Raw genomic sequence first — 27,127 nt, forward strand, 5'->3', positions numbered from 1 at the left:
AGCGATTTATGCTCTATTCACAAATTAATAGATACCTAAAAAATTTACAAACTAATAGATATGTCCCTTTATGATGTTGTAATTTTCTTACAACATTTGTAATATAAGAAATATGTATTATTGGATCTAATCAATTGTGCACACTATCTCTTTTAATTAACAAAAAAATTTAATTATGTTAAAAATAGTATAGCCAATTAACAAACCGAATCAAAGGGTAATTTAAACTTAAAAATAAAAAAAAAGAGACATGATAAAATACAATATCTCAAGATTTTTTTATTTGAAATCAAACTTTTAACAATTTCTTCTATTTGAAATTAAATTCTTGACACATTAAGTAATTATGCTTCAATACAAAAGCTCATGTGTGCACCTTCTTTTAGATAAAGATGCTATATTAATATATAAAGTGGTTTTTAAAAGTTAAAGGTTACAATTAAGTGGCAATTAGGCATATGTCATGGTTGCACAATAACAAGAGACCTATTTTAAGTTTGCACAATAAGAGATCTATTCTAACAATGGGAGAGGAACGATGGATTCGATTCCAACAAGTAAAAAATATTTTGTGTCAATGTCATTATCATATAACTTTAGTATTTTCTTTCTCAATTGCTAATATTCATGTAATTTACTCGCACATTATTTTGATGCATTGTTAGATATTGACTAGATGTAATTAGTGAAGTTTCTTTGTATTCTAATATTTATATTGGCAATTATCTAATTATTGTATTTACTAAAAAATATGAATTTTTTTTCAATTAATGAAAGAGTGGAGCTATTGGCACCCCTACGTTATTCTTATAAAACCCCAGTTTAAATAAAATTACAATTAAGGACAATTGAAAATTAAATACATTTAGATTTTTTTCTAGCAAATTACTTAATTCATAATCAATCCTTTTCAAAAAAATAATAATTCTATATGTTACTTCCTATTTAACTAAAATAAATTATACAAATTTAGAATAATCTATTGTTCTCTTTTGATTTCTTATTGATTAAATGTTTTTATACTTAAAATTGCTTTGAAACTATAATTTGAAATATGTGTTATTTCAGCCAATGATTAACACTAAAAAACTTATCACTCATATATCTTTTTAATTTGTGTATAGAATAATAATAAAATTAAAATAATTAAAAAAATAGCACAATAATACTTTGAGTTTTAACAATAAAACAAATCAAATGAAAATTGAGAACTTAGAAAAGTGTATCTAAAAAAGAGGTCTTTTCAGAAATAAAATGAATATAACTAAAAAGGAAATTTTATGAGGAGTTCAGAAGAATGCCAATAGTCCAACTCTTAATGAAAAGTTACTAATAAAAAGTGGATGTACACAGTTTGGTTAAAGAAATTAAAACTTTTAAAGGCAAGCATAGAAAATTATAAACCACAACAACAATAACTTTGATTAACCAAGCAAAAGAAAATTTGATTTTACACGTGTTTTACAATATTTATAAGCTTCAAAAGGATCGGGTGTAACAATATTTTAAAAAACGAGGCTAAAGGACTTTTGCAGCATTTGTCATATGCTGTCATAATACAGAGTTCTCGTAGTGAAAAATTAACATAGCAAACAACCACGGATCTTGGCAATCCACCAACGGCTCACATCGGACCTTGGTAATCTGTCAAGGGCTCACCTCTTATTATCATTAGTTTCTCTTTTCCGATTTGTTTAAAATTAAAAAAAAAAAAAATCTGTTTACCTATTCCTAGACATCCGATAAAATTGGAACGGGACAGAGAAAATTAGCATGGCCCCTACGCAGTGGCGGTGCCAGAAATTATTTGTAGGGGGGCTAAATTCACATATTAATTTAACTCAAGAAAGTAGTCAATAAATAACATATATCAAAATAAAAATTCATTAAAGTATTTAATTCAACACACTTATAACTGTACTCGGCGATATTTCATATGTTGAAAACGTTGAAGAATAACCTTATTGTCAAGACTACAAAATACATCATTTTCCATGAATACAACAAGACTATCATTCAACCATTGATCTCCTATTCGATTTCGTAGACGATTTTTCACAAAATGCATAGTCGAAAATGCCCTTTCTATTATAGCTATGGCAACTGATAAAATCAATGCTAATGTCACCAATAAATAAACTACTGAATATAATTGATCATTTTTAGTCTCAACCAATTTTTCTTGCTAACTCACCAATCCATTTCAATCCTAAAAACTTGTTGTCAGAATCTACATCCATAAAATAAATATCAAGTTGCGTTTCAACTGCCACAAGATCTATTAGAGAAAAATCATTTGAATAAAACTCAGTAAAGCGAAGTAGCTTCTGTTTATCAAAAGTTGCAAATGAGTCATTGGAATATAGACATGCCACACAAAAAAACAACTCAATATTGGTTTCATTGAAACGATTGCTTAATTCTTGAAGTTGCATGTCCAAGATGAATTTAATTTTTTTTAAAATTATAGGGGGCTGAACTTTCAAGGGGCCCGCCCCTGCCTCTACGCAAGAATGACACGCACAAATAAAAAAAAAGGTCTATTTATCAACAACTTGAATATTATAAACTATCTTTTAATTAACTAATTATTTGTTTATTATTATATTAAATTATATTAAATAAATAGTTAAAATTAAAATACTTGAATTTAAATTTAAGAGTGTACAACAATTTCCACAATTAATATTATAAAAATCCATACAGCATCATACAAAAATTCTCAGTCGGCAACTCAAAGACGAACCCTCTATAAAATTAATATATGAAGATATATCCTGGAAACCTACAGCATATAATATATCTGTTATTTTGACTTTACGGTTTAGTGTACAAGTTCATCTTTGCTGAAAACAAGAAAAAAAAAGTCGCGTGAGTAAATGAATTCAAAAGATTAGGCGGCAGCCTAGTTTAAATTTATATATAATTTTAGCGGTCTTTCGAGCAGTGTTGGCCTACAGCTCTCTTATAAATTGTTTTAGGAAATTGTTACGGTACATTGTACCTAAGCTATACATGTGTTAGTGATGGTAACTGTAAAATTGACGTACCATATATGATAACATATAATAATAAGTTCCATAATTTTCGCCGTGCAATTTTCAGTTTAGTATTCATTTGACTTTTAGGCTTTCACATTGACAAAGCCGAAAAAAAAATAATAATTGACACCGGCATGTTTTGGCGGGCTATAAAAGCGGGGAGCATGCAATCTCTCACAAATTACCATTTAGTTTTATTACAAGAGCAGCTAAAAGAGCAATGGGCTCCGTTGCCGCCGCCATAGAAATGCCTCATGCTGTTTGCATACCATACCCAGCACAAGGCCACATAAACCCAATGCTAAAACTAGCTAAAATCCTTCACCACAAAGGCTTTCACATCACCTTTGTTAACACAGAGTTTAATCACAAACGTTTGCTTAAATCTCGAGGCCCTGACTCTCTCAATGGCCTCCCTTCGTTTCGATTCGAAACGATACCCGACGGCTTGCCGCCGACGGATGTCGATGCCACACAAGACATACCATCTCTATGTTACTCAACCACAAGAACTTGCTTAGCTCCTTTTAAAGAGCTTCTTCATAAGCTGAATGATCCCTCCTCTAATGTTCCGCCGGTCACTTGCATAGTTTCTGACGGAGTCATGAGCTTCACCGTTGATGCAGCTGAAGAGTTGGGTGTCCCGGAAGTGCTTTTCTGGACTACTAGTGCTTGTGGCTTCTTAGCTTACCTTCACTTTCGCCAACTCATTGACAAGGGCTATACACCACTCAAAGGTACTTTAATTTTCCGAGTATCAGGTTCTGTTTTGGAAGTACGGTTTGATTTTTCCTAGCAGGCAGATCTCCTATTTTACAACAGATTTGAGCTAAAAGTCGCAGCAGCAAATTTACATCTATCTTTCTAATTATATGTGAGCTGTCAATTTCATTTAGTCGGTCACTAGAATTCAAATACTAAAAGTGACGGTGTTAAAAAATATATTTGGGCTTAACTCTCTACCATTTTTAAAATAGATCAGGATTCTCTCCTGATCTAATCATATTTTGAATAAATCAATTAATTATTGATTGATTGTTAATAAATAAAATAATAAAATATTATCCATATACTACTATTAAAAGACGTATGACATAAGACCTTTAAAAGATCAGTATAGCTCAAATCAGCAGATCAGATCAGGAGAGGATTTTATTCGTTACAAAATATGTGAAATATTGAGGCTAGATACTGATCTTTTTGTTAATTTGATTTGCAGATGAAAGTTACTTCACAAATGGGTACTTGAATACTGTTATAGATTGGATACCAGGCATGAAGGGTATCCGTTTGAGTGACATCCCGAGCTTTATCAGAACAACTAATCCTGATGATATTATGTTAAATTTCGTTATCTCCGAGACTGAAAGATCCAAAAGGGCTAGTGCAATTATTTTGAACACGTACCGTGAGTTAGAGCAAGAAGCTTTGGATGCACTTACATCACTGTTACTGCCACCTGTATATTCCATTGGTCACTTGCAATTTCAGCTGAATCAGATCCCAGAGAATGATTCGATCATGCGGATTGGATCCAATTTGTGGAAAGAAGAAACAGAGTGCATTGATTGGCTGGACACAAAAGAACCCAACTCAGTGGTTTACGTGAATTTTGGTAGCATCACTGTCATGACGGCAAATCAACTCATTGAGTTTGCTTGGGGTTTGGCAAACAGCAAGCAAACGTTTATGTGGGTCATTAGGCCTGATCTTGTTGTCGGTGACTCGGCGATTTTGCCACCCGAGTTTGTGACGGAGACCAAAGAACGTAGCCTCTTGGCAAGTTGGTGTCCTCAAGAACAAGTTTTAAACCACCCTGCCATTGGAGGATTCTTAACGCACAGTGGGTGGAATTCAACGCTGGAAAGTATATGTGGCGGCGTTCCATTGATTTGCTGGCCATTTTTTGCGGAGCAACAGACAAATTGTCGATACAGTTGCAGAGAATGGGGTATTGGGATGGAGATTGATAGTAATGTTAAGAGAGAGGAAGTTGAAGTACTTGTCAGAGACCTAATGGTAGGAGAGAAAGGCCAAGAGATGAAACTGAAAGCTTTGGAATTGAAGAAGAAGGCAAAAGAGGCAGCTACCGGTCCAGTTGGATCGTCATACGTCAACCTTGAAAAGTTGATTACACACGTGCTTCTTTCTCCTACGATACGATCAACGTAACGTACACGCACACACAACAATAACACTTATTAGTGGGATTCATCACTATTACTGTGTGTAGACGTACGTTACATTAATTGTAACGTAGCATTGGCCACGAATTAATTGTTTGGGGGGCTTAATTTTTCACTTTGATGTGATTATATAAATTAATCTCGTGTCTTGTACTCTTGTATTAATTAATTGGTTTCCATGTATTTCTTTATTATTAATAATTTTAGTTATCAGTCACCCCAATTTATATTATTATGATAATAATTACTGCACACCTCTACCGTTCTTTATTTAGAAGAAGAATAAATTATAGATAGTTTAAGCTGAGAGATAATTCAAATCTTCAATGATTTGTCATTTGATAAATAAATAACAGTTAATTAAATTGCGACTCCCGCGGTCCAATCCACACTGCTCATACAAAGTTACAAATATCTCAATAGTTGACATGTATCGTCTTCCACAGCTCACATTTTGACTCATGGGAATTTTTTTTTGCCCTTTTCAAGAATCATTTCTGATGCAGCGGAAGTTTAATGTTCAAAATATTCCGTTGATTCTAGAGAATACCGGAACAAAAGAACAACTAAATTCACGTTGATTCAAAAGAATACCGCGAATTTAGGAGTTAAGACTCGTTGATTCCGTAGAATGCCGAGAGTTAACTGTTCAAATACTCAAAAAGAGATTTGAAAATTGAAATATTATTAAACTCAAAATTCTCTGCTTGTAAAAGTTACAAATGACACTTATTTATACTAAGTAAGACTTATCCTAATATGATTAGAAAACCTATTTTAATAAGACTTATGCCTAAATTAGGAATATTACCCAAATAAGTAATACCTAAACAATAAGACTCTAAATAGGAAACCAAATTAAACTAGAATACAAATTAATTAAAATATTTCTAAATATTATACATTTAAATATAATTAGGATTTCTTCAATTTCTTGCTCTGCATCATTCCCGCCAGGTTGGAGAAAATTTGTCCTCGAATTTTGTATGTTGTAGTCTTCAAGAACATCTTCATGTGCATAATGATTAATTTTTAAAACAGAGCTTTGACATAGACGATGAACTTTAAATTTTCCAACTTTTGTAATAACGTCCATCCAATCACTCCAATGGCGTAAAATAAATTCTTCTATCAACAACTTCTCCAATAATGTCTTCTCGTATTGTTCGTGTCGAACTTCAACATAGTTGAGGAAAAACGATTTCTTTTCATAATCCATTAACTGTTGAAAAATATCACAACTCTTTTTGTCTTCTTTCGGCAAATCAAGAGAACAATAAGAGATTGTATCAACAACTATCTCTCTCTCCTCCATAAGATCAAAAGATGGATGAACAATTACCCCTTCTCGTCCCACAATATCAAGATTCTCATCAAATTTCGGCGATTGATCCAAATCAATATTGTCTTTGTGTTGAGGATTTGTTGTAGACATGAATGACCAATTAATATTCTCCTCGGAAGGAATAATATTGTCGAAAGGAACAAAGTTACAATTTTCCTCATTATCTTCATAACAAACATCACCGTGAACAACTTCATCAAATCCATATGCATGCTTTATGTGTAAAGATTTTCTATCTCGAATTTTCTCTAAATCTTGAGAAATTGAACGCAAAATCCTCAACATCTTAACTAAAACGTCTCTCAAGATGAAATCTTCACGTCGATGTTGTGATTTCATGATATAATTTTTTTCTTTTTTTTTCCTATGCTTTTTTGGTGTTGTTTGGGTTTTTTTTTTTAAAAAACTAAACGGAAAAAAACAAAAAAGGAAAAAAGAAAAGGTTTGGTGGTAGATGGAGTTAGATTGGTGAGACCAGGTTTTGGCTCTGATACCAAACTGATGCAGCAGAAGTTTAAAGTTCAAAATATTCCGTTGATTCTAGAGAATGCCGGAATAAAAGAACAACTGAACTCACGTTGATTCAAAAGAATACCGTGAATTTAGGGATTAAGACTCGTTGATTCCGTAGAATGCCGAGAGTTAACTGTTCAAATACTCACAAAGAGATTTGAAAATTGAAATATTATTAAACTCAAAATTCTCTGCTTGTAAAAGTTACAAAAGACATTTATTTATACTAAGTAAGACTTATCCTAATATGATTAGAAAACCTATTTTAATAAGACTTATGCCTAAATTAGGAATATTACCCAAATAAGCAATACCTAAACAATAAGACTCTAAATAGGAAACCAAATTAAACTAGAATACAAATTAATTAAAATATTTCTAAATATTATACATTTAAATATAATTAGGATTTCTTCAATTTCTTGCTCTGCATCAATTTCAAAGTTATTCTTTTTTTAGAGATTAATTAATAGTAAAATTGATAATAACTTAGTTGAAAGTCAAAACTCGAATGTCCAAATATTTGAAGATCACTCAAGATTATATGATTTGAATATTCATCAATGCAATTTACGTGGGTGATCATGCTTGTATTGACCAATTCATACGAGGATTAGAAATTTTAAAGGGTAATTTTTACTTTCCTTCCTTGAGCTTTGGATCTTTTGTATTTAGATGGCTAAGATTAATTTATTAGTAAAAATCCCCTTACGGAATACAAACGGTAAATCTCATATGGTTAGTTATAGGCAATTTAGTAATTTAATTTGATAAGCATAACTTTTACACATTTTGATTGACATGTGCCCAGTGAATTGTCAAATCATTGTGAAAAAATCGCGGCTTGTGATCATTCATATAAATAAAAAAGTGTAAAAAAATCAAAGCTTAAAACTTTTTCTCTTTTCTTTGAAACTAGGAAACCATTAACTGTAAGTCTAAGTCCAGACGTTTATTTAATGAAGTCTCAGGTCCCTACGTCATTTTATCCGACAATGAAATTCAAAGCATAATGTCCTATCACCATGGGAGTGACCCAAAGCCAGCCAGTCAAAACACAACCTTGAGGCCAAATTTTCCTCAGTTGAAGGAAATTTACAACTTTCAAATGCAGTAGCAAAATACAAATTCTCTAAGAGAGAGAGAGAGAGAGAGAGAGAGAGAGAGCCCAACATACTCAATCGGGAGCTGAACCTTAGCCATCCCTGTAGTCCACTGCGTAGAGCTTTCTTCTGAGTTTCTTTTCTTTACCTGATAAAAACAAGAAGTATGAAATTTAAGGCACAAGAATAATATTCTTGCGTGTAGAACTGAAACAGAATGGTGTAGAACTACCAACACAACCACTCATAAAGAATGCAAAGAACAAGAAAATTAGAATTTTACGAGGACACCTTTTTCTTTTTTCAATGACTAAATAAAACACACTAGTAGGCATCACTAAAGCGCTTTGAAATAATAGATAGATGTGTGCACAAAAAAATCCCAGTCACCTTAAGATGCTCTGGGATCTTGTATAATTCATCTGTAGCGTGCTTTAAATCATTCTCAACTTGATCATTCACATCAATATTCTTTCCCCTTTTCTTGGCCAGTTCTTGCTCAGCGCACTTCAACCTATCAAATAGTATATTAGAAATTTTTATTTTCTACAATATTAATGCTTCAAGAAATTGTAAACCTATACAAATTTATGATGGTCGAAGATCTCTCGGTGAGAACAAAGAGGAAGCACTTGTCTCAACTGACAAATTGCAACCTGATGAGGACAGTGGCAAAAGTCAGATAATATATTTTCGTGATTCGGATGATGAGATGCCAGATTCAGATGAGGACCCGGATGATGAACTGGATATATAATGATATGTAGAAAATAAAAATTTCTAATATCTATAACATATATACACATCAAGTCAAGCCTTTGTTTTATAAAATTATTTCACCAGCAGACTACATGTATTTTGGCAAGTTTACATTGTGAAAGAAAGATATGCCTCAATTCACTCATATATTGTTAAAGCAGATGTATTCAAAAGACACATATTGGTGGTATAATCTATTGTAAAGCCTTGTATTCAATTACATGATTATGGTCATCAGTATCTTTTGCTTATTCGTTAGTTATTGCGGAAACGCGTTTGAGTAGTCATCAAAATTATGGTGATCATGTGAGTGAGCTGCGGAAAAAAAAAAGTCGTGGCAATGAACAAATACAAAGAAATGGGATTTGAAAACAACTCTCACAATGCAGCTGAGACGCTGCAATTTCACTTTGTGAATAGCCATGCACATCAAACTAACCAATTTGCATCTTCAATTATTTCTTTGGTCGATACTAAAGTCAAACTCATTTAATCATAATATCCAATTGGGGGTATTTCAGTATTTTTTAATTCAATTAACAGTCAACTACAAAATTAACTGACGGTAGGGAAGTCTTTACTAATAAATGAATCTTGACCATCTAAGTATAAAAAACCCAAAGCTTAGAGGAGGAAAGTAAAAATTACCCAAATTTTAAATTTCCGTCTACCTTTATGTCGGTTATCGTTGTTTGATAGATCAATAACCTTGATGTTCGGATATGCTTTTTGGGAAAATTTAAATCAAATTGCTTTTGTGGAGCCCACTAGTGAGAGATCCTGGCTGTCTGGAAAGAACAATTCTGTTCTGTTTCATGACTTATGCACCGGCGCTTGTAACGTGTGGAAGGCAAATGATTGGACAGCTGGGGTGAGTAATAAATATACCGAAAAAAGGAGTACTGATTCGAAGCCGACTCCAAGTAGGATCCAAAAACATCCAAATCCAGTTCTAATTTGGGTGTAGAAGGGCGTGCAGTTCAATCGTCAAAAGTTTTAGTTCGGTCTTCTTTTCTCTTTTCAGTCGGGTTTTTACTATTGGATAAGAAATTGAGTTTTCTCGGCGTCTCTCTTCTCACCTAAGCAAAGTTAGTTGCAGATGGAAACTGGACCTGAGGGAGCTAGTAACAGAAGGTGCCCCGTCGATGGAGGAGACTTGTTCACAAGCATTGGTTATGAGCTCTTTCCTTTTTACAGTTATGTCCCATTAAATATAGATTTATTTACATTTAACTTTCTTTTAGTAACTGACTGTGTCATATGACGTGAAGTCTACTTACACAACCTAAATTTTTACCTCACAAGTATCATAGCGATATATGCTCTATTCACAAATTAATAGATACTTAAAAAATTCACAAACTAATAGATATGTCCCTTTATGATGTTGTAATTTTTTTACAACATTCATAATATAAGAAATATATATCATTGGATCTAATCAATTGTGCACACTATCTCTATTAATTAACAAAAAAAAATTAATTATGTTAAAAATAGTATAGCCAATTAACAAACCAAATCAAAGGGTAATTTAAACTTAAAAATAAAAAAAGAGACATGATAAAATACAATATCTCAAGGTTTTTTTTATTTGAAATTGAACTTTTAACAATTTCTTCTATTTGAAATTAAATTATTGACACATTAAGTAATTATGCTTCAATACAAAAGCTCATGTGCGCATCTTCTTTTAGATAAGGATGCTATATTAAAATATAAAGTGGTTTTTAAAAGTTAAAGGTTACAATTAAGCGGCAATTAGGCACATCTCATGGTTGCACAATAACAAGAGACCTATTTTAAGTTTGCACAATAAGTGATCTATTCTAGCAATGGAAGAGGTACGATGGATTGGATTCCAAAGAGTAAAAGATATTTTGCATCAATGTCATTATCATAGAACTTTGCTATTTTCTATCTGAGTTGCTAAGTTTATGTAATTTACTCGCACATTATTTTGATACATTGTTAGATATTGACTAGATGTAATTAGTGAAGTTTCTTTATATTAATAATATTTATATTCGCAAGCATAGAAAATTATAAACCACAACAACATTAACATTGATTAACCAAGTAAAAGAAATTTTGATTTTACATGTGTTTTACAAGATTTATAAGCTTCAAAAGGATTGGGTGTAACAATATTTTAAAAAACGAGGCTAAAGGACTTTTGCGACATTTTTCACATGCTGTCATAATACAGAGTTCTCGTAGTGAAAAATTAACATAGCAGACAACCATGGATCTTGGCAATCCACCAACGGCTCACATCGGACCTTGGTAATCTGTCAAGGGCTCACCTCTTATTATCATTAGTTTCTCTTTTGGGAAATGTACAAAAATAACCTAAAAATTTTTGTAATTTTTACAATGAGCCATTCAAACTTTTTTCTATCAACATTAGCCAAACACAATATTTTCTTCCCAAATTACCCTTGTTTACAAACCAAAAGCAACTTTTCTTCTCCCCCCTGATCAAACGAAACATAGTCTTGCACTCTTGAATTATCATCAGCGACGACAAACGGCAACGGCAACGGCGAACGGTAAAAATGAACTCCGATCAAATACAGCATAATCCATCCAGATCCAACACTAATACGTATCACCGAGCAGTAAGAGATATTTTCTTAACTTGCGAACTTGATTCAGTGCGATTGCAAACAGGTGCGACAGGCTGCCTGTCGCACCAAGATTTCGTGCGACAGGCTGCCTGTCGCACCAAGAGTAGGTGCGACAGGCACCTGTTGCACCAAGAATAGGTGCGACAGGCACCTGTCGCACCAAGAGTAGGTGCGACAGGCTGCCTGTCGCACCTATTTATGATAATGCAAGCTGTTGCTTCTTCTAAAAATCAAAATCGAATAAGCACTTCAACAGTGGCGGCTTGCATGGCACCTCTACTTCTTCGTCCCCTTCTAGCTGGTGAATGTGAGATTGAAACTAATTTCAATGTGGACCGCCTGTCCCCGTTCGTCTTCTTGATCATTTTCTATACGCCATGTTTTGCTTGTTGGTGCTCATGTGTTTCGGAGACAAGCTTGATGAATCCCAAATAAAAAAAATTGAGAACGTTCAGCGCAGACTGCTGTTGGCTGTTGGCAAGTTCAATATACTGAATTTCTGGCCAAGATTAACAAAAATTATTTTTTTTAAGAAGTGGATACAGTTCTTGCAGGTGCGTAGAGATCAAGAAAACGTATTGGTTACTTTGATAAGAGCAAGAAAGAAGATGAAAGAAGAAGAGAGCCTCAGTGTCAACAAGGAGGAGTATGTGTTATCGTATGTGGATACTCTGTTAGATTTGCAGCTTCATGAAGAGAAAAGAAAGCTTAGCGAAGAGGAAATTGTGAGTTTGTGTTCAGAATTTCTCAGCGCGGGCACTGAAAGTACCTCCACGGCGCTACAGTGGATCATGGGCAATCTGGTGAAGCACCCGCACGTTCAAGAGAAGGTTTATACGGAAATCAGAGGAGTTGTTGGTGAAAATGAAGAGGTGAAAAATGAGGAGTTGCAGGAGATGCCGTATCTGAAAGCAGTGATTTTAGAGGGACTGAGGAGGCACCCGCCTGGGCATTTCGTGTTGCCACATGCCGTGACAGAGGATTTCGTGCTTGATGATAAGTACGTGATACCAAAGGATGGGAGTGTGAATTTCATGGTGGCCGACATGGGTTGGGATCCGAAAGTTTGGGAGGATCCGATGGCGTTTAAGCTCGAGAGGTTTTTGAATGATCATGATCAAGATTTTGACATAACGGGGGGTAGGGAAATTAAGATGATGCCATTTGGAGCTGGCAGGAGGATCTGTCCCGGTTTTGGTTTGGCTATGCTTTATTTGGAGTATTTTGTGGCTAATTTGGTTTGGAATTTTGAGTGGAAGGCTATGGATGGTGATGAGGTTGATTTGACTGAGAAGCAAGAGTTTACTTGGCTTCTGCAAGCAGCAGCTGCAGCAAATCATGCTCAAATCACTCTACAATTATTTGGTAAAAAAATCTAAAATAAAACAACGCCAGAGTCAGATGCATATACAAATGATGATCTTGATAACGCATCAAGTAGATCTTGCAGTGAATTCGGCGGTGAGAGAGAGAGAGAGAGAGAGAGAGGAAGGAGAGGACGAAAAGATAATGTTATGGGAGGGGCATTTTCGGCACTAGGGATGATTATTGGCTAATGTTGATAGGAAAAAAGTTGAGGGGTTAGTTGTGAAAATAACAAATTTTTTTTGGTTATTTGTGTAAATTTCCCTTCTCTTTTCCCATTTGTTTAAAATTAAAAAAAAAATATGTTTACCTATTCGTAGACATCCGATAAAAATGGAACGGGATAGAGAAAATTAGCATGGCCCCTACGCAAGGATGACACGCACAAATCAAGAGATGGTCTATTTATCTCCAACTTGAATATTATCAGTTATCTTTTAATTAATAAATTATTTATTTATCATTCTATTAAATTATATTAAACAAATAGTTGAAATTAAAATACTTAAATTTAAATTTAAGAGTGTACAACAATTTCCACTATTAATATTATAAAAATCCATAGAGCATCATACAAAAATTCTCAGTCAGCAACTCAAAGACGAACCCTCTATAATATTAATATATGAAGATATATCCTGGAAACCTACAGCATATAATATATCTGTTATTTTGGCTTTACGGTTTAGTGTCGAAGTTCATCTTTGATGTAAACAAGAAAAAACGTCACGTGAGTAAATGAATTCAAAAGATTAGGCAGCCTAGTTTAAATTTATAAGTAATTTTACCGGTCTTTCGAGCAGTGTCGTCTATAGCTCTCTTATAAATTGTTTTAGGAAATTGTTAAGTTACATTGTACCTTACGTCAACTCAATAATTATGATTAGTAACACAGAATTAAAATCAAGGATCCCTCTAATATACATTTAATGTATGTTACAACCACTCACATGAACAGTGAGTGGAGTAACATACATTACATGTATGTTAGTGTTTGTCTAAAATCAATAGAAGCTATACATGTGTTAGTGATGGTAACTATAAAATTGAAGTACCATACATGATAATATATAATAATAATGGTGTGTTTACTTCATGGAATAAGGAATGCCAATGAAAGAATAAGAATCAAACTCATGTTTACTTGGCAAAATGTAATTTAGGAATAGAAATAAAATGTGTAGGTTCCACGCAATTTGAAAATAAGGAATGAGAATATCATTCTCATGAGGGGTTGGCAATGAAAATGAGGGAATGAGAATGAGAATGAAATATATGTTTACTTTTGTATCCCTCTATTTTTTTCATATTTTCCAAATTACCCTTATGCAAATCACAATTAATTTTATTATTTTAAATACCATTAATAATAATAATAATTATTATTATTAAATGTTATTAACTTTATTATTTTAGTTATTATTAATTATTATTATTTTTATTAATATTATCATTATTAACAATAAAAATAATGATAAAAATAATAATTAATAAAAATAATTTATTTATCATTATTAACAATATTATCATTATTGTTTTTATTATTATTATTAATAAAAAATAATAATAATAATTAATAATAACTAAAATAATAAAGTTAATGAAATTTAATAACAATAATAATGTAATTTTCAATATCTAGATATAAAAATGATATTAATTAAAATAATAATAATAAATGTTAATAATGATAATATTAATAAAAATAATATTAACAATAATTAATAATAATAGTAATAACAACAACAATAATGATAATATTGTTAATAATGATAAGTTAATTATTTTTATTAATTATTAATATTATGAGTATTTTGGTAAATTAATTTTCATTCTTATTCTTCATTCCCATTTATTTCACCAAATAAACACATTAATGACATTCCAACACATTCCTATTCTCATTTATTTTTTTTAAGTAAACACTGAAATCTCATTCTCACTCCAACTCATTCTTATTCTCAGCCATTTCCATTCCACTTCATTTTCAATCCATAAAGTAAACACACCGGAACCACTTCATTTTCAATCCATAAAGTAAACACACCATTTTCAATCCATAAAGTAAACACACCGGAAGTTCCATCATTTTAGCCGTGCAATTGCAATTTTCAGTTTAGTATTTATTTGACTTTTGGGCCATAAGTTCCATCATTTTAGCCGTGCAATTTTCAGTTTAGTATTTATTTGACTTTTAGGCTTTCACATTGACAAAGCCGAAAAAATTAATAATAATTGACACCGGTATGTTTTGGCGTCTATAAAAGCGGGAGCATCCAATCTCTCACAAATTATCATTTAGTTTTATTACAAGAGCAGCTAGAGAGCAATGGGCTCCCTTGCCGCCGCCATAGAAACGCCTCATGCTGTTTTCATACCGTACCCAGCACAAGGCCACATAAACCCAATGCTAAAACTAGCTAAAATCCTTCACCACAAAGGCTTTCACATCACCTTTGTTAACACAGAGTTTAATCACAAACGTTTGCTTAAATCTCGAGGCCCTGACTCTCTCAATGGCTTCCCTTCGTTTCGATTCGAAACGATACCCGACGGCTTGCCGCCGACGGATGTCGATGCCACACAAGACATACCATCTCTATGTTACTCAACCACAAGAACTTGCTTAGCTCCTTTTAAAGAGCTTCTTCATAAGCTGAATGATCCCTCCTCTAATGTTCCGCCGGTCAGTTGCATAGTTTCTGACGGAATCATGAGCTTCACCGTTGATGCAGCTGAAGAGTTGGGTGTCCCGGAAGTGCTTTTCTGGACTATTAGTGCTTGTGGCTTCTTAGCTTACCTCCACGTTCGCCAACTCATTGACAAGGGCTATACCCCACTCAAAGGTACTTTAATTTTCCAAGTATCAGGTTCTGTTTTGGAAGTACGGTTTGATTTTTCCTAGCAGGCAGAGCTCCTATTTTACAACAGATTTGAGCTAAAAGTCGCAGCAGCAAATTTACATCTATCTTTCTGATTATATGTGAGCTGTCAATTTCATTTAGTCAGTCACTAGAGTTCAAATACTAAAGGTGACAGTGTTATTTACAAAATATGTGAAATATCGAGGCTAGATACTGATATTTTTGTTAATTTGATTTGCAGATGAAAGTTACTTAACAAATGGGTACTTGAATACTGTTATAGATTGGATACCAGGCATGAAGGGTATCCGTTTGAGTGACATCCCGAGCTTTATCAGAACCACTAATCCTGATGATATTGTGTTAAATTTCATTCTCTCCGAGACTGAAAGATCCAAAAGGGCTAGTGCAATTATTTTGAACACGTACCATGAGTTAGAGCAAGAAGCTTTGGATGCACTTACATCACTGTTACTGCCACCTGTATATTCCATTGGACACTTGCAATTTCAGCTGAATCAGATCCCAGAGAATGATTCGATCATGCGGATTGGATCCAATTTGTGGAAAGAAGAAACAGAGTGCATGGATTGGCTGGACACAAAAGAACCCAACTCAGTGGTTTACGTGAATTTTGGTAGCATCACTGTCATGACGGCAAATCAACTCATTGAGTTTGCTTGGGGTTTGGCAAACAGCAAGCAAACGTTTATGTGGGTCATTAGGCCTGATCTTGTTGTCGGTGACTCGGCGATTTTGCCACCCGAGTTTGTGACGGAGACCAAAGAACGTAGCCTCTTGGCAAGTTGGTGTCCTCAAGAACAAGTTTTAAACCACCCTGCCATTGGAGGATTCTTAACGCACAGTGGGTGGAATTCAACGCTGGAAAGTATATGTGGCGGCGTTCCATTGATTTGCTGGCCATTTTTTGCGGAGCAACAGACAAATTGTCGATACAGTTGCAGAGAATGGGGTATTGGGATGGAGATTGATAGTAATGTTAAGAGAGAGGAAGTTGAAGTACTTGTCAGAGACCTAATGGTAGGAGAGAAAGGCCAAGAGATGAAACTGAAAGCTTTGGAATTGAAGAAGAAGGCAAAAGAGGCAGCTACCGGTCCAGTTGGATCGTCATACGTCAACCTTGAAAAGTTGATTACACACGTGCTTCTTTCTCCTACGAATTAATTGTTTTCTTTCTTTTTTTTTTGGTGGGCTTAATTTTCCACTTTGATGTGACTATATAAATTAATCTCGTGTCTTGTATTCTTTTATGAATTAATGGAAAATGATGTTAGCCCCGCGTCGAACCCCAAAACAATTGAAACGGCGTCTCGGCACTTATTTTTTTCATTCTAATTTGCTGTGAAACAATGTCAATTTGGCTTGTATAAAGTGAAAAAACAGAACTTTTCCTCTTCGTTTTCTTCACCCAGCTGCTTCTTCCTTTCCTCTTCGTTGCTGCAAAACCCTTAATAACACAAACATCATTTTCCTTTGCCAACGTAAAGAGTGAAAAAAACAAAACCAGCAAACAGAACCAGCTGCTTCTTCCTTCCTCTTCGTTCTCTTAATCCAACTACTTCTTCCTCTTTGTTCTCTTAACAGAAACATCATTTTCCTTGGAGGGTGTTCATGAAGGGTACTTTCCGATGCCAGAGTTCAAGTATAGATTAGTTTCATGTAGGTTAAGGAAGCCGTTGTTGGAAAATATAAAGGAAGAGCCAGTTTGTTCTGGGTGATGATGAATTAATCGATGGCCATTTAAATATTTTTGAAAGATAATTAATTGTATTTTCTCTAGGATTTGTTTACAGGGCAAGAGAGAATATTAATTAACTATTGTTATGTAATGGTGATGTGATGATAAATCTATGTAGATAAAAAGAAATTAAAGGAACGGACAGAGATTGTGCTTAGGTTTGATCTAATTGTTGTTTGTGAAACGAGAACGAAGACAAAGAAACAACTTGGTTCTATTGCTGCTTTTGTGATTTATCCAAGCCAAACGTCGACGTTTCATAGCGAATAAAAACAAAAAAAAAATAATAGACGAAACGACGTCGTTTTAGCCAATTTTGGGGTTTGACCCGGAGCAAACATCAGTGCTGTTAATTAATTGATTTCCATGTATTTCTTTATTATTAATAATTTTAGTTATCAGGCACCCCAATTTACTTTCTTATGTTGTTGTTATTATTAGGAGGGTAATTTTCGGATACCTCCCCTGAAGTTTACCCTTGCTACACTTAGAGAGAATGTATCAATATATTGACATATAGCACCCCTAAACGTATATAAGCGTTAGGGAGCCATTAGGTTTGACAATAAAAATATAATAATGCCCTTCATTCTACAGTACAAGAACTAGCAATTGTTCTTACATTACAGAGTTATCAAATCACCCCTTGCTTCTTGGCGCCAAATGAATAAGAACAAAGACAAGGCTAATTTTACTTTTTACACCATTTTCATTCATTTAGTAGATGTGATCCATGCTCTAATTGCATATCTTTTTTCCCTCTCAGATTTTTTTTAATTGATTCTCTCTCTCTGTCTCTCTCTCTCTCTTTTTATGTCAAAACTTTGTTTAAATAACTCCAATATGTCACAACTTTAAGATGTCAACGATTGTTTTCTGATATTTTTAGTTTCTCGTTAATTTAACGGACTAGTGGGATTCCTATGAAATTTTGTCTATTTCATACGCAAAAAGTTTTAAATTTTTCAAATTAACAATCTATTTAGAAGTTTCCAAGTTGGCACAAAACTTCTAGCTTTGATCCCAATCCCATAAAACTCTATAATTTAGCGGCATGGGGTTAAGCTGTAATTTACATTCATTTAAAAATTAATCTTAATAATCATTTGATAACTAAATTACAATTAAATTATTGAGAGCAATTCTCGTAGAAATATAAATCATATTATTATACAACTCAATGTCCTTATAGTAAATCCCAAAATCATTAATTAATTAATTAATTAATACATTTCACACACATTGCCAGCTTTTCATTTTTTCACTCTAATTTCCGCTCCATTTCTTCTTCTCTACTTCTCTCTCTCTCTTAAAAACACTTTCTTTGTTTCTTCTTTTTCTCTTCTCTTTCTCCTTCAGCCATTTTCGTCCTCTTTGTCTTTCTCTCAATTAACAAAATAAAAAAAAAATGAAGTCTTCAAGTTTCACACTAACACACACTCTCTCTCCCCACTGTGATCCATTAATTTCTTCCCACCTTTTTCCTTTTTCCCCTTCTCTTTTCTTGAATCAGAATCTTGAACTCAACCATTTAAAAAAAAAAACAAAAAAGAATAAAAACTTTGATCCAACTCTTTGATTCTTTCAATCAATTTCTCTCTATATTGCCTGCTACTTCTCTTTGATCCGGTCACTCACTTCCTTTCATTCACTTTCATATCAAAACTTCAATCTTTTTGCTTCCTATGCTTTAAATTTGCAAACTTTATTTTGCTTTCTTACTAAATTTTGAATTTTTTTTTTGGTCTTTTTAACTTGAAAATAAAAACCAATTTGAGGAATTCAAGAATTAGTGGTTTGAATCAAAAGGGTATTGTTGTGAGGGAAATGAGGGATGCTTTCTTGGTTGGCAAGGATAACAATGGCTTGTTGGAGACCAGTGAGGTGATATGCGCGTATGAACAAGGATAATTTCAATTACAATGACATTGATATTAGCGATTCTGATTCTTCACATCAAGACTCACTTTTTTGGTGCAAAGACCTTGAGAAGCACTCTTATGGTGACTTCTCCTTTGCTGTTGTTCAAGCCAATGAAATTATTGAAGATCACAGCCAAGTTGAGACCGGCCGTAATGCTTTCTTTCTTGGTGTCTATGACGGCCATGGTGGACTTGAGGCCTATTGAACGGAATGCAAGAATAAATTAAACCAAAATTAAGATTAAAGATTTTATGGAAATACACACCTGGCGTGTTCTTCATTGATTAACTGCTCAGATGCCAATTGTAGCCGGAATTTAGTTCTTGACATGCTTAATCTTAGAGAATTTTTTTCACTGTATCTTTAAGTTCATATAAGTTGAAACCAGTGGGTATTATATGGGAATGAAAGTCAGCCCATGAGAAGAAGTAGAGATGGGTTGCCATCCCCTCGGTTTTCATTGTGTTCCATGATTTGTTATTGTGCATTGTGTATGTACAATGCTTTCGTTCAACAGTCATTGTGCAGGATGAAAGTGTTTAGTTTAATCAGTTTACTGTTTCTTAATCATTTAAAAATTTTAAATTTTATAATTACGTTATCACCCTTGACTACCAATCGGCTCCATAACGCTTATATACGTTCAGGGGTGTTATATGTCAATGTATCGATATATTCTCTCTAAGTGTAGTAAGGATAAACCTCAGGGGAGGTATTCGAAAATTACCCATTATTAGGACAATAATTTCAACTCCCATTTCAACTCACTCATCATATTATTATTATCAGGCACCCCAATTTGACTTTTGACTTATTATTTGTTCTTAAGAAAATATTGGCAGCGTTGTCAGGTTGAGGAGATTTTGATGTAATAACCAAAAAAAAGAAAAAAGGCTCCTACAAGATGGCCCATTTCTGAAGATACGGCGCGAGGCGCGCCGTAATCATTGTCGTCAATTGCGGATCATCTGATTCATCTCCTCTTTCGGTTTTGGTTGCAAACAGCAATTTTCATTTAAATTTGGATGACACGAAATAAAGTTTAATTTGTCCCATTCGTTTCTGTTTTCATCTCTTTCTATCAGAAAATTATTATTTTAATTATTTAAGATATGGATGTGGATATATAGAAATTCCACCCACCGTAATATAAACTCTTCTTGTAACTTTTATTCGAATTTTGAAGAAGATTGATGCAAAAAAAAGCCTCTTTTTATTGGACAACTTCGTTGACGATTGATCAATCAAATATTAATTACTATTCGAGTTAGAGGCGAGAACAAATAAAATTAGAGCTTTAAAACTATACGAGTTCACTCCAGTTAAATTCTTTAAGAGATTAGGAACATAATTTTGTAGGGCACTATTTAAAAGGTTAATCACCACAGAAAAATTCTTAAGTATCTGAACTCCGATTTGAAGAGCATGCTAATTCCTTGAGGAGGCATTCCAAATTCTTTTTATATATCTACTCTTTAATTATTGAGATGTTGGTATTGTCTATTGTAGTTAACTTGGATAGAGCTAACAAAACGGTTCACTAGGTCATGTTTTTCTCATGTCATATTCATACCATGTTAATTCATATCAACCCAAACTTAGGAATGACAAAAATCTCCATGTGGACAGGGACCCTCGAAGATTTTTCTCATTTGAGGGGGGTATAGAGACGATTTTATACCCAATTTCTTATTCAGAAAAGGGAGGGAAATGAGCTTGAATTCTCATCCCCTCCCCAATTCCCCATTTTTATAATTTGATTTTTAATGCTAATTTTATTTTTTAGAAATAATAACGAATAAATAATAAAATTTAAATTATAAAATATTAAATATTGTATAAATAACAAATGTCAAAATATTTATACAAATATATTATGAAATTTTCAGGTCCAACTAAAAAATTGGAGTCCTAAATAACTATTTGATAAGATTTTATTCAAAAGGTCTTGGCCCAAAATTTTTTATTTTTAACTTTTATCCAATAAAACAAAAACTAAAGCAAAAGCTAAAGTTATAATATCCAAACTTTATCAAGATATATTTTCAAACTTTACATTTATTTAATTTTTTATTTTAATAGATTAAATCAAATTTAAAAACTAAAAAAGTATTGGTTATTTAGAGATTTTTTAGGGATTAGGGATCCTTAAAGATCCCTTTTTATTATTCGAGAAGGGGACGAAAATTCTTTTCTAATGGGGATGGAGAGGGGACATGGACATATGCAAAATATTGGGGATGAGTACGGGATATCAGTCATCTCCCCTACCCTCCCCTCCTCATTGCCATCCCTACCCAAACATGATCTGTTTAATAATTGTATCAAAATATTGAGACCGTAACCCAACATGAAAAATAAATAGGTTATCTAATAGCTCACTTAATGCATCTACATATACGTATCTATCAAAATGTGTGTGTGTGTGTGTTTGTGTCTATATATATGGATATTATATAATATACATATCTATCAAAATGTTATACATTTCCACTATTGAAATTTTATATCTATATAAAATTTTATAAATAAGACATTGTATATATTTTATCCTTCAAAAAAATTGAAAAGAGAGAATCATGTCTAATACTTGAAGCTAATATTTGAATTTTGATGATAAAAAACTATAAGTTAATTTAGAACATAAAATATATTTGTGTCATTGGTCGGGTAAATGGGTGAAAAACTTTGATCATAGATTTTAAAGACCCAACATATGCGCATTTAGTATTCCCTGCGTCAATTACTCAAGTACCCCCTATTATTTGGCTAGAAACCGACGCCTAAACTAAAACTTGGAGAGTAATTGTTTAATTAAAATTAATAGATAATTTGGATAAGAGTTGAGCTACTGAAACTCATGTTAAACTATTTCCACTCCATTTTAAATAAAATTTAAGAGTTAAGTGGTTTTCATCGAATCTAGCTCAAATTTGATTCAAACAATAAAGTTATATTTGAAGGGAGCCTGTTTCCAATTCGGGTCTAGGTGTGTTTTTCTTACGGGCAAGCAATTTAACTGAGGTACCTTAGGTTGTGAGTTAAAATAATATACAAAGTGACCTGAGTTGGTCATATGAGGAATAATAGGGGATAGCTCAGGTGGTCTCACAGAATACTTAGGGAGACTTACATATAATTAGGTGTAGCTCAGGTGCATTGGAGAGATAGCTGAGGTGGTCTCACAGAATAATTAGTGTAACTAAATTTGAACTTATTTATTTACTAACAACACCACATTTATAAATTTTATATTTTGTTATTTAATATATATATATATATATATATATATATATATATATATATATATATATATATATATAGTGCAGGATAGTCCGGAGAAGTTTTAAAACCCTGCTGTTTTAATGCTTAATTTCATAATGCTTTAACAACGAACTTTCTCGCATTTTAAAATCCTCAACCAGAGAATATTAATTTATTGAAGCAATTCCATTTTCAATCCACAAATTAGATATTTTACGGATCAATGCTTTAGATTTTGAAACCCATAAGATGATGGAATAAAAACGAACTAAATATTGTAAATTAATTTGGATTAATGCTTTATATTTGCTGTTGATAAAATGTTTTTAATTCTGAAGAAAGAAATTTAAGAAATCTGAAATTTTCAATTGTGCACAGTAAACCAAATGACGTCTTTCTGTGTTTTTTTAAAATTATTAATATGATATGCCAATAAAGTGTTGCTGACTTTCACTTACATTAGAGGATATAACCTTGCTCTTTTATCTTTTATAGCTATTTTATAATAATACAATTTGTAGGATTTCATAATTTGCAACATTCCAGTCTACATGGTTTTTTTTCCCTAGGCAACTGTTACCGTAAAAAGAAACAAAAAAAAAAAAAAAAGACAAGCAAATAGAAAACATTTTTCTTATATTCTAATCCTAGATGCAAATACTAATTGTTCCATTCAAGGGTTCAAACGTTTATTGTTTTTTTTTTAAATTAAAAAAAGAAAAAGGGGATGAGAGGTATGCATATGAGTGTTTAGCAAAAGAATACTGTTTATCTTTTGTGTAATTTGTGAACGTAAAAGACGTAAAACATCAAGAGTGCGTTATATCTCTCAAAATTTCTTTTGATATTTTAATATTAAAAATGTGGCCCCAATGACATCATTTCAAACGGCATAGAGCCATTAATTGGCCGACTCTGAAAAGTCCGATATTCTCAAAATATCATTAACATATTACAATAATTGATGTCGTTTACATAGATTTATTTTAATATTACTCCTAGGCTACAAACTTGTTGGTCGGTATTAAAATATGAGTAATAATACAGCCACAAACTCTTATACAAACATTTCTTGTACAAACTGACGTGGTATTAATTCATTTGTTGAATTAAATATCTTTTGGCCCACATAATTTATTTTTGTTATTTTGTATTGTCATTCAACCAATGAATTAATGCCACATCAGTTTGTACAAGATAAGTTTGTACAAGAGTTTGTGGCTCTATCATCACTCTTAAAATATTGTATAAATTTGACAAGGACACTACATGGTTAATGTAATCTTAACAGATCAAGATTTTCTCTTCATCTAATTTTTATTTGATAAAGTTTTATTAACATGATTGGTGGTTAATAAATTAAAAAAAAATTAAATTATAATCATACACTAATATTAAAATACATGTAATACATGTGGGATAAGATCTGTAAAAGATCTGTTCCGATCAAGATCTTAATCTAATCTTAACTTATTGCGGTGTGGATAATGACACCCGGTAGGCCCGCACATTGACATCTTTGCGGTGATCAGTTAATTATGCATTTTCCCCCAATCATTATCATATCGATAAATAAGAAGGATGTCGTTTATCAATTTGTCCAAGTTGATATAAGATGACCCATTAGGGTCGGCAGTGGAATTTTCAGCTAATAATTTCCACTCTAGCGCTTTCTCCTTCATTTGTTTCCCACTCTCTCCCTCCATCAATTGGATTATAATTTGAAATTATTTACTCCCAATTCAAGATAAAGTAGGATTATAATTTGAAACTATTTACTCCCAATTCAAGATAAAATAAACACATAAATTAGATTTTGATCTCCATTCTATACTTCCATTCTAATGTAAGTAAATAACCTACTTCTACTCCACACTTTCAGTCCTAAAATTCACACTCCTCAGAATTTCCACTTCAATCAAAAAAGTAAACGTTACCTTAAAGTATTGTATTAATTTCACAAGTACTCTACATTGTTAATGTAAACCTAACTTGTTGACGTGCAGATATTGACATCCGTAGGCCCGCAAATTGACATCTTTGAGGTGATCAATTAATTATGCATTTTTTCCCGATCATTATCATATGATGATAGTAGATAAGTAAGAAGAACGTCGTTTATCAATTTGTCCAAGTTGACATAAGATGACCCGTTAGGGCCGGCAGCAGCCTTTTCAGCTAATAATTTCCACTCCAACGCTTTCTCCTTCATTAGTTTCCCACTATCTCCCTCCATCAATTCCCTCACACGCTTTTCTATTTCAACTCTGTCTGCACGAGGATTGACTTCAATGCCAACACCCCACTTGGTCTGGCAAAACCAACAGTTAGTCTGCTGCTCCGCGAAAAACGGCCAGCACAGCATAGCCACACCACTGCACAAGCTTTCAACCGTTGAGTTCCAACCACAGTGCGTTAGAAATCCTCCCACCGCCGGGTGCCTTAATATCTGTTCTTGCGGGCACCAGCTTGCCAACATACCTCTATCTTTGGTCTCTTCAACGAACTCTTGTGTAATAACGGCTGTTGCTTCATTGACAATATCAGGCCTTATTACCCACAAGAAAGGCCGCTTACTATTAGCAAGCCCCCAAGCGAACTCAACAAGTTGATTTTCTGTCAGTACAGTGATACTGCCGAAGTTGACATAAACGACTGAGTTTTGCTCTTTCGAGTCGAGCCACTCCAAACACCCAGGCTGTTCTTTCCATAAATTCGACCCTATGAGACTCAGAGCGCTGTCGTGAGCTGAAACCTCATTGTTGAGGACTAGCTGATTAAGAGGACCGATAGTGAAGATATTAGGATAAATCGAAGAAAGTTCTTCCAAAACCTCAGGCTCTAAATCATCAAATGTATTGAAAATGAGTGCAGAGGCATTATGAGCATTCTCAATTTCTGTTATGACAAAGTTGACCATGAAATCATCTCGATCGGTACTTCTGATAAAACTTGGCAAGTACTTCAACTGTATCCCTTCCATGCCCGGTATCCAATCAATAACAGAGTCCATGTACCCATTCGTCAAATAACTGAGATCTACGTGCAAATAATATAAAGAACGGTGACATTAATCACTACCAATATATCTTTTGGGGGAAAAAAAACTACGAGAATATATAAATAAAGTAACGGGTGCAAAGACATTAATATATCTCATAAGATTACCTTTGAGAGGGAATATGCACTTTTCAACTAAATGGCGATAGTGCACGTAACCCGTGAAGCCACAAGCGCTTGCCGTGAAAAAAAGAACGTTGGGGATGTTTAGTTGCTTGGAAGCTTTGAGAGTGAAGCCCATGGCCCAGTCGGAAACTATGCAAGTGACGGGAGGATTAACGTTTGACAAAGCAGAGTTGTTGAGTCTAGTTAGAAGCTCTTGAAATGGAGCAGAGCAGGTTCTCCTGGTGGAATCGCAGAGAGATGGGATATCTTGCGTGGCGTCGGCATCGGACGGCGGGAGGCCGTCGGGGATTGTCTCAAAGCGGAAGGTGGGGACGGCGTTGAGAGAGTCGGGGCCTTGGGATTTTAGCAGGCGTCGCTGGTTGAACTCTGTGTTCACAAAAGTGATGTGAAAGCCTTTGTGGTGTAGTAATTTAGCCAGTTGAAACATGGGATTTATGTGGCCTTGAGCTGGATGCGGAACACAAACTGCATGAGGACGACGAGGGTGTTGTGTATCGATTAAAGAAGCCATCTCAGCTCTCTGTTTCAATCCTTCTTTCTTTCTTTCTAAGACAAGCGTGATTATTTCTAGGTCAAAAAACCTGAAGATTTATAGATAGATCTGTGCTAACTAAGCTGAGTGGAGTTTTACTTCGATTTTTTAATAATATTGTTGATGATGTAGATGATATTGGTTAGGAAATAATATGCATCACAAAAAATTAAAAGTATTTGGATTCAGAAGGAAACATAACCATACCAAGATTTATAAAAATTAGAATAAATAAATAAATAGATAAATAAGTGCTTGTGCTACATTGACTACAAATGGCGTAAAATGAGAATTTGAGCGTGACAAATCAGGACAATATACTGACGTTAAATAGGAATGACCAAATCTGCAGTTGTTCTCGGCGATGAAATTAATGATGCCTAGACATGAAGAATTTGGATTCGCACAGGAAACATATCCATCCATCCTAACGAATGCTAAAGACAAGAAATTTTGGACGCGCCAAAGGTCATCAGAGCCCACCGATGCTTTACCATTTTTGTTTCGGTTTTTTTTAGAAAAGTTCGGTTCTTTGGGCTAATAATTTCAATAGAAAAACCAAATTGTGTGAAGGATAATTTCATTTAAAACTCACGGTTTCTCTGTATTAAAGGAACGAGTTAATGTCTAGTTTTTTATATTAATTAGTTCTTTTAA

At 33.5% G+C, this 27,127-nt stretch overlaps 4 protein-coding genes, 1 non-coding gene and 1 pseudogene across 5 annotated transcripts; 5 read left to right on the forward strand and 1 right to left on the reverse strand.

Moving 5' to 3' along the window:
• Positions 1-1,719: 1,719 nt before the first annotated feature.
• LOC112098645 lies at positions 1,720-1,828 on the forward strand (annotated as a pseudogene).
• Positions 1,829-3,209: 1,381 nt separating this feature from the next.
• LOC18040881 (7-deoxyloganetin glucosyltransferase) lies at positions 3,210-5,392 on the forward strand. Its single transcript, XM_006433898.2, has 2 exons — positions 3,210-3,778; positions 4,261-5,392. Exons 1-2 carry the CDS (start codon positions 3,262-3,264, stop codon positions 5,211-5,213), a joined length of 1,470 nt encoding a protein of 489 aa, XP_006433961.1. The 5' UTR covers positions 3,210-3,261; the 3' UTR covers positions 5,214-5,392.
• A 3,782-nt stretch (positions 5,393-9,174) lies between these two features.
• On the forward strand, positions 9,175-12,956 carry LOC18042367 (cytochrome P450 89A2). The gene is made up of 3 exons (XM_006433899.2): positions 9,175-9,184; positions 9,469-9,505; positions 11,918-12,956. The coding sequence occupies exons 1-3, from the start codon at positions 9,175-9,177 to the stop codon at positions 12,954-12,956; spliced, it is 1,086 nt and encodes a 361-aa protein (XP_006433962.2).
• Positions 12,957-13,246: 290 nt separating this feature from the next.
• On the forward strand, positions 13,247-13,353 carry LOC112098634. The gene has a single exon (XR_002905744.1). It is a non-coding gene; the product is annotated as a U6 spliceosomal RNA (small nuclear RNA).
• Positions 13,354-15,224: 1,871 nt separating this feature from the next.
• Positions 15,225-17,156, forward strand: LOC18042368 (7-deoxyloganetin glucosyltransferase). Its single transcript, XM_006433900.2, has 2 exons — positions 15,225-15,788; positions 16,048-17,156. Exons 1-2 carry the CDS (start codon positions 15,272-15,274, stop codon positions 16,989-16,991), a joined length of 1,461 nt encoding a protein of 486 aa, XP_006433963.2. The 5' UTR covers positions 15,225-15,271; the 3' UTR covers positions 16,992-17,156.
• Positions 17,157-24,761: 7,605 nt separating this feature from the next.
• LOC18042369 (7-deoxyloganetin glucosyltransferase) lies at positions 24,762-26,613 on the reverse strand. The gene is made up of 2 exons (XM_024184824.1): positions 25,921-26,613; positions 24,762-25,791 (listed from the first exon to the last, which is right to left on the reverse strand). Exons 1-2 carry the CDS (start codon positions 26,447-26,449, stop codon positions 24,806-24,808), a joined length of 1,515 nt encoding a protein of 504 aa, XP_024040592.1. The 5' UTR covers positions 26,450-26,613; the 3' UTR covers positions 24,762-24,805.
• Positions 26,614-27,127: the final 514 nt, after the last annotated feature.

The sequence above is a fragment of the Citrus clementina genome, unplaced genomic scaffold (genome assembly GCF_000493195.1).
Source record: "Citrus clementina cultivar Clemenules unplaced genomic scaffold, Citrus_clementina_v1.0 scaffold_5, whole genome shotgun sequence".
Taxonomy (NCBI): domain Eukaryota; kingdom Viridiplantae; phylum Streptophyta; class Magnoliopsida; order Sapindales; family Rutaceae; genus Citrus; species Citrus x clementina.